The 12,913-nt window shown below is 41.1% G+C and overlaps 1 protein-coding gene across 1 annotated transcript in view; it reads right to left on the reverse strand.

Moving 5' to 3' along the window:
• Positions 1 to 4,603: 4,603 nt before the first annotated feature.
• The window catches only part of cntn3a.1 (contactin 3a, tandem duplicate 1), a 76,596-nt gene continuing 68,286 nt past the window's right edge, over positions 4,604 to 12,913 (reverse strand). Inside the window, exons 15-23 of the mRNA XM_079272791.1 lie at positions 12,142 to 12,300; positions 11,791 to 11,940; positions 10,898 to 10,968; positions 10,369 to 10,603; positions 9,610 to 9,725; positions 9,151 to 9,337; positions 8,559 to 8,671; positions 6,848 to 7,016; positions 4,604 to 6,037 (exon numbers count right to left, since the gene is read on the reverse strand). Coding sequence (XP_079128917.1) covers positions 5,946 to 6,037; positions 6,848 to 7,016; positions 8,559 to 8,671; positions 9,151 to 9,337; positions 9,610 to 9,725; positions 10,369 to 10,603; positions 10,898 to 10,968; positions 11,791 to 11,940; positions 12,142 to 12,300 — 1,292 coding nt within the window. The 3' untranslated portion in view covers positions 4,604 to 5,945. The remainder of the gene's footprint in view (positions 6,038 to 6,847; positions 7,017 to 8,558; positions 8,672 to 9,150; positions 9,338 to 9,609; positions 9,726 to 10,368; positions 10,604 to 10,897; positions 10,969 to 11,790; positions 11,941 to 12,141; positions 12,301 to 12,913) is intronic.

Consider the following 12,913-nt stretch of genomic DNA (forward strand, 5'->3'; position numbering starts at 1 on the left):
GGAAACATCAAGCACACAATACATTCAGTTTTGTTATTCCCAAAATGTAATCACAGCACAGTGGCTTCAGATTCCTCCTTCCGTTACAACCCTTTAACAGTTTCATCAAATTCAAGCCATTGGTGCTGTTATGCGTCTTTACTCTACATATCACTCTGCTTTTGATTTAATATCCCAGCAAAGAAACATGAAGTAGGCCTTTCATGCTTACAATAAGTTATGGTGACTGATTTTATGGTACAACACATATTCATCGTCTTTCAACATGCTCTGTAGAAATGGGATTATGCATCAGAGCCATTTTATTTATTTTTTTCAACAACTCTGTTAAGCGAAGTACAGTGTTATGAATAAATATACAGTAGGAGCAGAATCTCTGAACTTTTACTTTTGTGTTCTTGGGTTCATGAATGTTCGAGGGATGCCAAAGTCATCATGTGGTGTTCCAATTAAGGTAGCAGTTCAATTGTACAAACTGATTTTATATGAAAATATTTGAATGAACAAGCTACTTTTAATTACAGAGATGCCGGAGAGCCAAATGCATAACATTGACATTGCAAGGTTTCCCTTTAATTATGGTGTCTTTAACATTACCTGCATAATTTCTCTTTCCTTGCAAAAAGTCATATTTCATGTGTAAGTCAATACGGGAAGCATCAAAATGCATTCAGAAAAACAATGTTTAACTGTCATGTCAGGTTGATGAGGGTGTTACTGAGGTATAACTTTGCTTTTCAGATGTGTAGTGTACTTCTCATAGTATTTCATACTTTGGGTCTAAATCATTTAAAGTGATGATTAATCATGGATGTGGGTGTCAAACTGGAAGGTGAAAAAAATGCAGCCGTGCATACCTTGTCCTGTATAGTTGGTGCTGTTTGGTGGGTTGTGAAGACGTAAAGTAGTTAATGGCCTTGGGTTTGATGTACACTAGGGGGCACCAGTTACCAGAAAAGAGAGCTTTGCAAAAGCATACAGCATATCCATGTGGAATCCTTCTCACCATTCTTCACGAAGGGCCAAATATTATACAAATCATACTGGGATCCACCTGTAAGGTCAAACGTATCTTCCTCTGCCCTGGAATGAGCTGCCCATGGACGTCTGACAAGTAGGAACTCGACTGGGATTAATCAGAGACATCCTGGTGCCAAAGTCTGACCCTCAAACCTAGTCTTTTCCTCTCTGTGCAGAGTCCCTCTCCTCAGCAGCTTCATCTCTTCTGCTCTCCGTTGCTTGGTGCCGTGTCTTTGCCGTACATTGTACTTGCATTCCTTCAAAATGAATAAAGAAAAGAGAACAAGAAGAGAAGGGAATCCTTCCACATGTTTCTTTTATTACAGCTGGTGTCCTCTAGGCCCAATCATGAACTGCAGCTGCTGTATCAATCTGGAAAAAGTGCAGCCGGCTTTGCTTAGGAAAAGGAATTTATGAATACACTTAAGATGGCATGTGTCTGAATGTTATTTTTGCTCATTTATTGCTTAATTTAGATTGTTTGCAAGCAGGGGTGGAATTTTCATTTCAAAGGTTGGGGGGACACAGTTATTAGTACAGCCACAAATCTTCCAAAGGGCTCTACCCAAGGTAGAATAATTGTGATGATGAAATCATCAAAAACTGATTAAATTGATATCTTGACTCACCCCATAAGCTAAAAAGAGCGGAATAAAACCACTCTGGAGAGGATGTTGAAATTTCCCACCTATTACTTGGATTTAGTTCAAACTTTCATTTGGTGTGAACACGGCATGATGCAGTGTGCTTTCAGAAGGCAATAAACATGTCATTGTATGCTATGCTATAACAAAGCCATTAGAAAAGCGCTAGCCATAAAAATGTCATAAATATAGTATAGTATGCCAATAATAGTGTCATAAAAAGTCATTCAAACGTAATTTTATCAAATTTCATAGGAAGACACCCCATAAAAATGTCATATAGTATGTCGAAAAAAGTCATCGTGTACTATATAAGTAATAAAAGTGAGAAAGTAATATAGTGTGTAGAAATGAGTGATAAGAAAGTTGTATTGTAGGTCAATAGGTCATAAAGTATTCTATGTCTAGAAAGTAAGAGAAAAGTAAATGTAAAGTATGTTGAAAAACTTCATTCAAAACAATTCATATTTTAGTATAATAATAGTTAGAAAAAAGTCAGTGTAGTATGTCAAAAATAGTGAAAAAAGTAATATAGTATGACGAGAAGAATGAATTATAAAGTCATAGTATAGTATGTCAAAAAGAGTTTGTTTTTTATTTGGACTAATATCATTACTTTTTGCCTTGCATCATTCGGGTTAATTTGACTTCTAGGTCAATGACACAGTGGGTGAGAACTGTACCCACAACGTCTCTCTTAGATTAGAGCAAACATGACGTATCAGTTACCTCTTGTGAGGTTGCATGGTGGAACATTGCTCAACTGTTTATCATTTCTTTGTTCCTTTAATCAGAACCACCACACTGCACTACTGTTGAGGGGCCTGCACAGCATCGCCTGATATTTATTGTGTTGGACTGGTGGAGAGTTTTTCTTTCTTGTACGAATGTTTCTTTTGTTTGCTTTTTGCATTGTACAGTAATGTGTGAGTATTACTTCCCTGTTACCTGAACACGCTGTGTAGTCCAGTTGGGTTTTTGCTCCTGGAGAGGGTAAGAGTGAGGCCACGTTGCCATGCACACACACACATAAGTTTGATTTGCGTTGGAGTAATTTCCTTGAATTTGTTAGTTTGCCTGAGTTACACGTGGAATGGAGAGCAGTGTAAATAAATATTCACCTCTGGGAACTCAAAATGTCTGCCTACCACCTACCTTGACATTTGAGCCAGATTATGGTCGTTTGTTTGTTCATAGCTGGAGATGTTCGTTAAATAACACGGAGGCCTAAAATAATCCACAATGTCATCTATGGCTAGCTAATTTGAAGACGTTTTCCATCAGTGAGCATCCTTTATGTTACAATAGTGCCTCCTACTGGCTTTAATCATCCACTGTTATTCGATTATATTACAGCCTTTTAAGATTGCTTTCGAAGACCTAAGTATTATTTTTCGTCCCTCCTCTGTGTCTACACTTTTAATCACATTTATTGCTGGCCTCAACTTGTCATAGCCCCTGTTAGTCCTGCAATAATAGCCTCTTCATATTTCCTGCATGAAATTAGGATGTGCTTTATTGTCTCATTTTCTTGATTAAAATGACCAGCAGGATGTTTTCCCTGTGAGAAATAGTGTACTACTCAATTTGCTGTGACCAATTTTTAATCTACTCATAATTACTTGTTCTTTTCTGTTGGTTCCACTACTTCTTACTTCTTATGTTTAGTATTTCATCTCAGTTGCTTTCTTTTGTCGCACTGTCCCAATACTTTTGCCACCGTTTGATTATTTCCCTACAAACTCGGCTTTTCCCCTCTGATTTTGAAAGTTTAATATTTACTTTCACATATTCTCGACTGGCCTCCTTTGCTAACTTGTCTACTGTCATTCTGGGCGTGCTAACACATGCATGCTTTGTCTTTCCCCGGGCTGGTTAATATATGAATTCATGAACAGTATTTTGTATCGGCTTTCTAGGTCTTGATTTCTGGCTGATGCTATTCTAATGCTCGACAGCATTACCTAGTGGCTGCTGTTTCTCCTCCCTTCCTTTCCGTACTGTGACATTTTTTTTTCTGTAATCCACAACAGACACTTGTGAAGTTTAACACAACCCAATCTTTTCAGAGGCATGAAGAAACTCAGCATTGATGCTCACCTCCGCGTTAGGGCAGCTGGTGTGAAGATCACTGAAGAGTACCAAACAAAGCTCAAGAAGGCAACGCGGTCAGTTTACAGGTACAGTTGTGCAGATACTGATTGCACTTTTGAGGATCTGCTTTCAAAACATTGACGAGGAGCATCCATTTAGGGAGAACAAAGAAGAAACCCTGCTCTCTCTCTCTCTCTCTTGTATGATTTGAAAGGTGTTGGGACACAACAGTGTGAAGATGACCCCAAGCACAGAATGTACAACAAAGGATGTTGCAGGTGTGAAACACAGCTACAGGATATGTTTGGTTCAACTCAGTACTCCAGAGTTTCTTATAGTTTATATATTTCTCCCACCCCAAACTGTCAATACTTTGTTCATCTTCCACCGAGGTATGTTAAACGTATGATTTGCTTGTTGAGATTGCACTTAGCTGATCTGTTATCAGTCACTAGAATAAAACCAGAGCATGTCATTAGTAGTTTCACTGACTTTGTTTTACAAACTGAGTAGTAGAAGTTGTTGCAGGTTTATGTGCAGTAATACAAACTGAAAGTAACTATACTTTACTTGACTTTCATGGTAATTTTCAGCATCAACTGTAACCACTTTTTAAAGTATTATCTTCATGCCAAATCAATGAACCTTTGACGGTTCATTCCTACCTCAAAGTCCACTTACGAGCATCTTTCCAGAGCAAACTCCATCTGCTAAATAGCACCAAAAGATCTGTACTTTACAAAGCACGGCCTGATGAAGCTCAGCCTTTCTGTCTCTTTTGGCCTCTTTTGACAGCAAAGAAAGAAATGAGGAAAATGTCATTATGTTTATTAAATGCAGGTTGATCCATTCAGACATCCTAAGCAACGTACACACTGACCAATCTCATGCCAAATAGCAGCTAAACAGTATTTTACTAGATAGTAAAATACCATCCCTACTTTGTAATAAGCTACTTTAGAAAAGTCAGTTATCACTGCCACGTGTACTGTATTACAATGCACATCATGAAGACTTAGGAGAAAGGCATGTTGTCTCGGAGCCCAAAACGCCCAGAAATATGATCTAAAAAGTGAAAAATCAAACACATAGCATACAGTATGGTCAGTTATTCATAAATTATAGCATGAGTGAGCCAAAATACAGGAGGAAAATAAATGAAACTCTTGAATTATAACAACGTGGATCATAATCATAAGACTTAAGGCTCATTTGGGACCTGAGGATTTCATACATACAGTGTACAACAATGCGGCTCAAAATGCTCAGCATGCCACACTTATGATGGATGAGAGAGGACGGTAAGACATCAATTAATCAACACGACGCTGCTGTTTACAATGGAAGCCATAGTGGGACTGTAGGCGCTGCATTTTCTCACAATGATACAACAGGTGGCATTGAAGCAAGTTGGCTCAAAACCTTTGGTTACAGTCAGTTTAAATAGCAACTCTGAGGTTTCAATGTAATGTGGTGGAACATAACAGCATGAGTAAAATCCAGGTAAAGTTACAAAGGTCCCAAATTCTGGTTTGTCGTAAAGCAATGAGGCTGAGCTCCCTGTATTGGGCAGGGATTAGTAACAGGGTTTTTTTTTCCTTAGACAGGTCAGGAAGCTTTCCAAAGACTACAGTCTACAAAGAGGAGGGACATTACTTCATCCACTGCTTGTCTTAAACCGAGCATAAATATAACTTCACTCACATAGATATGAGCCATGTAAGGTCTCCAACCCCAGTTTAGATCCCAGCATCCAAGGAAAGTCCAGAGGTACATACGATATCCGCTTAAAGAAACCGTTAAAAAGCATAGTCCCGCAGAGGAAACACAAACACATCCTATTGTGCATCACAGACAGCTGGGCCTCCAAGGTTACACCCATATGAGAAGATCCACCGGCTAGAGGGGAGCAAAGAAAGAAACGTCTTCAAAGAGACTGCAGTCGCGTCACGGTGTCCTTTCACTGCCAACTTCTGAAGGAGCCAGTTCCTTTCAATCACTCTTAGAAAGGTGGAGGGGAAAGAGTCTTCCTCACAAAGAGATCTTTGTAGAAAAAACAGGAAAGACAGGAGGATGGGGAAGGGGAGCAGGTGGGAATGTGGCTGCCAGCCTCTTGTTGTCTCTGACCTGCCGTTTCTCCTCTTACTGTAATGAGCAGCTGGAGTGCCTGGTTGATGCAGATGTTTGTCATAGTACAGTCCTGGCTGTGAGGATTACCGCTGCAAGGTTGACCAAGGGAAATGCAGAAGACTCTGGGGCTGCTCCTGTGGCGATGGAGCCTGAAATACACAAAACAGGTCAAAATCCAACAGGTGTACGTCTTGTCTCCGCTAGTCTGCAAGTGTTGCTCTTTAAACATGGTTTGACTAGGAACTCTTGGCGTGAACGTCTCATTATCACAGTAAAAAAAATACAGCAAGCAAAATATAAAATGTATTCAGTGCAAAGGACTATAGTGCTGTGTGAGTACACAGATATGTCGATAGATGGCACTGGTACGCTGCGCTCAACTATGGCTTCCAAGGAGATGGCTGTCGTAATGTGCAGCGGACTAAGTTTGATAAAAAGGAAAAATATACTCTGAAACAACCAGCTACTGTCAACGTTCTTTTCATGTCTGAGCCCATTTTGTTGTTGATGATATGTATATTTCTCAGTCTGTGGATAAGAGACTTATGTTACAGCTGAGACAAACTGTAAACAAAACATTCATACTTAGCTTCAGGGAGAAAAGGCTTATTTAAAGACTCACCATTCTGCAGCAACATTTAATTAGGAGGGAAAAAACCCTCAGAGAGGTGTCAGGGATACCAATTTATCTAAAGACAGCAGCCTGAAAAGACCATAATGCAATGCAGCTCATGCTGTGTTTACAGTGCATATTTGTACAATTACAAACTGGTAGACAAAAGAAGTTGAGGGAAAGACACCAAATAATATCTTGTGTGCTCAAAACACCAGTTTACAGGTGTTTGCTGTTCGATTTTTCATGAGACTCAAAACTAACTGAACTGAACTGAACTGAACTGACGTCTCACAAACGGACACAGAGTTGATTGTCATGTTTCATGTCTCAGCGCTGTCCCAACCTGCTATCTTGGGGATGGTAATCTGGCGGCTGCTGCTGCCTTCCCCTCCCTCACTGAAGGGTTTAATCTGGATTACGTAGTCCTGGTTGACCGGTAGTGACAACTCCAAGGAGGTGGTGTTGGTCTCCACCACACTGGGGTGGCTGTGTTTGTCCTGGCTGTACATCACCTGCAGGAGGCAGAGAGGTACAGATGATGGCATGAAACCACTTCAGACACAATGAAACACACCAGGGGTTTCAGAGTCTCCTTGTTGATGCACTGACAAGAACATCTAAGTTCTGGCTTGCGTTTCTTTCAGACGGCTCTGTGAGATGCAATGTGCTACCACTGAAACTAACAAGATGGATCTTACTGCAGACAGCCGCACATGGCTGTGATGGACCACCAGAGTAGAGGGTGCAGCCGAGATAAGGGGAATGTGGAGATGCATCAATCCAGGCAGCTGCAGCTTGAATTAATCTTCCCAATTTCACTATACAGTAAGCCCCACACTCCTTTTATGTAGTGAGAATAATGTGCAGCATCGACATCATAGTTTGATATTCTCAACCTATGAGAACACAGATTTGTGTCTTTTTTTTATTGATAAACCTGTTGGGGCTGGATTTCACCCCAGAGAGAGGAGGCCAGAGCGCGTGGCCAGCTGCTGTCTGCAGTAGAGACGCTGCGATAATAAATCTACTGGTTTACAATTAAAAGGAATTTAATCCTACTGAAGCAAATACAATTATACAGTTAAGTACACTACTTCTATGGAATATGAAACAATAAAAACCCTTTTGCAAAAAACTCAACTCAGCTCCTCAGCTCGTAAAAAACACGTCTGTCCGCTGAGAGCCATCACGTGAGAGAGAAAAAGACTTAAAAGAAACCCCCCACATCCGGTTTGAAACTCCTCCCCTTCCGTCTATCCCAATTCCTGTTGGCTAACTCCCAGGTGCCCGCTGTAATCGCCTGTCTAAAAGACTCTCTGTCCCTTTTGTCCTTAACACATTCAATGACTGTCTGTTATGGCTTAACCCTTCTATGATAATCATTCTATAGAAAAGATAAGCCTGTGCAACTTTTGGCAAAAGCTACATGTCTCAAGTTCTACTTCTAGCTACTAATCCTAAAACACTTTATGCTTATCTTAATTATGCATTTCCAAAACACTTATGATTGTGACTCATTATGAATTCTTAAATATGACTTATTAAACACTTTTATTATAGCTTCTAAACACAGTTCTACACTCACATTTCCTACAATAAACCAAATGGCACTTCAGAATAATTCCGAACCTTAAATGTAATTTCTGAAGTAATCATTTAAAATATGTAATTATGCATATGATACTGCCATGACAAGTCAAATGTCACAATCTAAGAAGATGGCAGTCAATCTACTGGTAACATGTATACAGCACATTTCCTGCAACATCTCCCCTCTTGAGAAACAACCAGAAAAGTTGTGGATCTTTGTCTGTTGCTGAAATTAGGTGGCAAAAATAATAGGATGTGGGCGTTGCGGTTATCAAGGGACTGTTATTGTAGGAGAGCAGGCAATTTGTGGAGATCTTCAAAATTGAATGAATACGCAGCTACACATCATACCACCCCAACTAACTAAAAAAAACAGTGTTATCATCTTGAATAAATTGAGCGAGTGACTGTCTGTCATTCTCTGTTATGTTACAATCTACATCACCAGACTCTCCACTTCTTACCTTGTATCCTGTGACTTCTGACTCATTCTCCAGAGCGTGCACTTGGTCCCACCTCAGGATCACCTTGGAGTTGGAAGTGTTCCACATAATTTTGACCGGGGCTTGACTGGGCGCTGGAGGAGGACGAGGGGAGTAAAACAACAAGCCCCCCGGTCGATAAACAGTAAAGTCCAGAATCAACTCGGCATGAAGGAGTTTTCTCATTATCAGTTCATCACAGCGTCACCGTGAAATTAAACAGCCACTTACATCAAAGATTTGCCATGTCTCTCTTTCTATCAAATGACAAGTGAGTGCGACATGACGTCCCTCAGTTTCACACTATTCACGTTTGTAAGACGGGGGGGGGGGGGGGGTCAACAAGGGGCGAGGCAGCAAAATAAATAAAAAACGGCGGACAAACAATAATCCTCCATATGGTACCTTTACGGTGCTCTTGTGTGGAGACTATTCCCTACTTTCACTCTAATTGGTGAAACATTAATGTTGAAATGAAATATATACTGAACGGCCCATGCACCTTTAGCCAGAGGGGAAAAAAGAACATGCACAACAAGGCAGTCAGTCCCCACACTGTGTTGAGAGTCCTTACGTGGTTTCTTGGTTGTGACATTGACTATGATGCTCTGTGGACCCACTCCAGCGCTGTTATAGGCCCGCAGGGACATGTAATAGGTACTGCTGCCCTCCAGATCCCTGACGAGTACGGAGGTTTTATTCTCCACTGTCCTGATCACACTGCCGGTGTCCTGCTTCTTCCTCTCACCCCAGTACTGCAACTGAAACCACAAAAAAAAATACACAGATGATACTTTAACAGCTCGTATCTGATTTGTTACTCAATACCTCCATCTGTAACTGCACCAGTATGGGCATGAATCCTGGGGGGCTTCATGCTGCTCATGTACTGTAGTTGACTTCATGCACGAATAATCATGAAGACACAAACAGAAAAGGGTCATTGCATTGTTATCCAAGATAAGACACTAGCTGTTGGCACTGTCCACTACATTTATACAATTCCTGTTGTGTGGGCGTGTGTTGGTTTGACCTCATAGCCCAGGATGCGTCTGCGGTTGTTGCTCCAGGCCAGCGGCTTCCAGGTGACCTCTACCTCGGACGCTGATACGCTCTTCGCCCTCAGCCTCCCTGGAGCTCTGCTGGGCTCTGAAAGGCACACGGGACAGTCAGGATAAAGAGGAAGACACAGATTCACTACACCCACGTCTAAGGAATGGCTTTTTGAACACACTAGCTCCATCCAATCTATCCATATCACTGTGTGAGGAGGAGTGAGTGATCCAAAATGAAGTCCTGGACGGTCCACTGAATACAACAGTACAGCGCCTAAAAACTGAGGTCCAAATCTCTAGTATTTCTCTGTAACATTAAATATATAATTAACAATTTAACTTTAAGTTCAGAAGAAATCATTTGTAGTCATCATTTAAGAGTTTGCCAGACACAAATGTATTTGATCTACTTTTGATCTGCAGACTGTGTGTGTGTGGTTTGATGTCACTTTAAATATTAGTGAATCCCAATTGGTGCATGAAAATGTGTGACATCGTCTTTTTTTTTTTCTTTTCCATGAGTGCAGCCCACTTCAAACCAGTGAAAAGAGCGCAGACAAACACACAATGTGAAATGACCCAAATGCTAACTTGGGCAGAAATGTTTTGTGTTCATGTGGGACCACATCAGTCACATCATGAAACTGTGAGAGGAAATATGTTTTCTCAGGGCATCTTATGTACATTCCCCAAGCTAACGCATACATAGTTGGCTTTAAAGTTGTAATTGTACGCACCTTCCTCCGCTGAGTAGATGGTGGTCACTGGACTGAAAGGGCCTTCTCCCTTGTTGTTGTAAACCCCGACTTTGACTTGGTAAGGGGAAAAGGGAGGGATGCTCTCATTCTTGAAGACATATCTAGAGGCGTCCGGAGACGTGACAGCAGCCTGCATCCAGCCCTGCGCCCCCAGTGGGCGGAAAGCCACCACGTAGCCAAAGCCCGGACCACTCTGCAGCTCCTCTGGAACAGTCTAAGGAGGTAGGAGTCAGAGGGATGACTCAAGATGACTGATCCAACAGATGTAACATGAATACCTAAAAGAAATGCAGCTATGCATGGATAGGCCTTGAATGAACCTGTCACACTGTCTAGTTAAGTGGTTTTAGACTGAGGACAAATCAAGTTAAATCATTACTGTATGTTTCAATTTAACATTAAAATAAATGAATATAAGAAATATTCAAACATTAAGGCCATTACCGTAATGTGTGTGTGTGTGTGTGTGTGTGTATATATATATATATATATATAAATATAAGTCTACCTCCCAGGTGATGACCAGCTCTGAATGTCCCCCACCGCCACCGTTCACTCTGGACGGAGTCACCCTGGGAACTAACAGATCAAACACAGTGTTAGAAGGACCAGTTTGTATATTAAATTCGCTGCAATTTGAAATGACAGTATGGAGTATAATGCTGCTCACTATTAAATATCATGTAGTTCGAGATATTGAGCATGTTCAACATTTTCAAGAGTTAGACCTTTCTTAAATTCTGACTTCAAAGAGTGCTCCATCGGACTCATGATGGACAAAGATTTTGTATTTATTCCATGCATTCTTCTTCTTTGTGGAAACGTGGCCCCCACATTGGGTCAGAGATTCAGATAGCAGCTGACTGAGTGTCTTTTTATGGGTTGGTCATTATGAGACAATATATTGCTGTATGTTTTTATATTTATCCATGTTGGTGTATATGTGTGCACTTATCTATGCATCTGTATATGTAGGCACCTGCAGTTATGTATCATAACTCTGTATGTATGGTTACTAAATTACAAATTCAAGGTGAGTGATTCAATTTAATTGTATTTCATAATTTTAAATCTCTTTTAAATCCACTCTGTTGACTAGATTTGATTCATGTTGGTTCTGAACCAAAGATACTGTATCTCTTAGTATTTTCTATGCACTGCCCGCTCTCCACACACACACATGGATGAAACTGTGTGACTAGAGCTGCCAGGCATCAACATATTTATTGTGTACTTAATTCATTCATGTGTTGTGCGCCCTGAAGAAGCGGTGAATTCTCTGAAATGCACTGGTACAATAAAGGTCTTTGAAGGGATCTAATTGCTGTCCTTGGCATAATTCGCTAACAATTTGTGCCACTGTTGGCAGCAGAGGAAACGTAAGGCGCTTCTGATACGTACGCATTTCTTTGGTGCGGGCCTTTTTGGAGGGTTTGCTGGGCTCTCCTGTTCCTATGCTGTTTGTTGCCAGGACTCTGAACTCGTACTCCACCCATGGACTCAAGTCAATGACGGAGGATGACAGCTGCTTCCCCCCGAGCAGCTCAGGAACTGAGAGACATCACAGAAATAACCTTTCATCAAAACCCTGCAAGATCTGTCTCTGAAAGTTAGCCAAGCGGATGATGTGTTATTTACTGTCACTTCATGTGTGGTGTTTGAAAAGGATACCAGTCACATCCCCCCTTCCCTCTTTTTTTTATCTCATAACTTCACATTCACTCAACCTACAGTCAGATGAAACCAGCCTACCGGTGGTAACGGCTTGCCACCCGAGAGAGAAGGGCGTTCTGGCCTGGATGGTGTAGCTGTGGATGGGGCTGTGATGGTCCATGCCGGGTCCCCAGGACAGCGAGGCAGTGGTCTCTGTCATCGCAGTCACCTGACAGTCAACGGGGGGGCCCGGGGGACCTGGAAGGATAATCAGTTAGAGTTCATTTGAACGGGAAGATATATACTGTAGAGATTAATGGAGAAAAGAGGCAGAACGGAGACACATAGTTGGTGAGCCATAATTAGAGCAGATGTTACAAACTGATTAGAGAGTATTTGGACAGCTGTGGGTGCAATACCGAACTATGACTAGTGCAAACATGATATTAGTTTACACTAGTAGTAGTAAAGAACAACGTTTTTTGTTTTTCTGAAGTGCAGTTTATTGTAATACACTTAAGGAAATCAAAAAAGATCATAAGATGCCCTATAGCAAGTGTTCCCCACATGGCGGTTTCCCAGGTTAATCAGAGAGGGTATGAAGAAAGAAAGAAAATACCTGAACATAATTTACTGTTCTCTAATCTTTGCTTTATTGTGAATGACTACATAGTTTAACATTTTCTAAAGATTCAAATGAAACAATCTAAGGAAAAATCACAAATTCACAACTCCTGAACATATGTAAACGTTGATGAGGGGTCATATGTAAACCAAAAAGGTCGGGAACTAATGCGAGGGGTTTATGGGGGAGAGCACGGTGGAATATTACTGTGCGTCTGCATCGCGATGCATGCCGGTCCCACAAACT

The sequence above is a fragment of the Melanostigma gelatinosum genome (genome assembly GCF_949748355.1).
Source record: "Melanostigma gelatinosum genome assembly, chromosome: 8".
Classification (NCBI taxonomy): Eukaryota; Metazoa; Chordata; class Actinopteri; order Perciformes; family Zoarcidae; genus Melanostigma; species Melanostigma gelatinosum.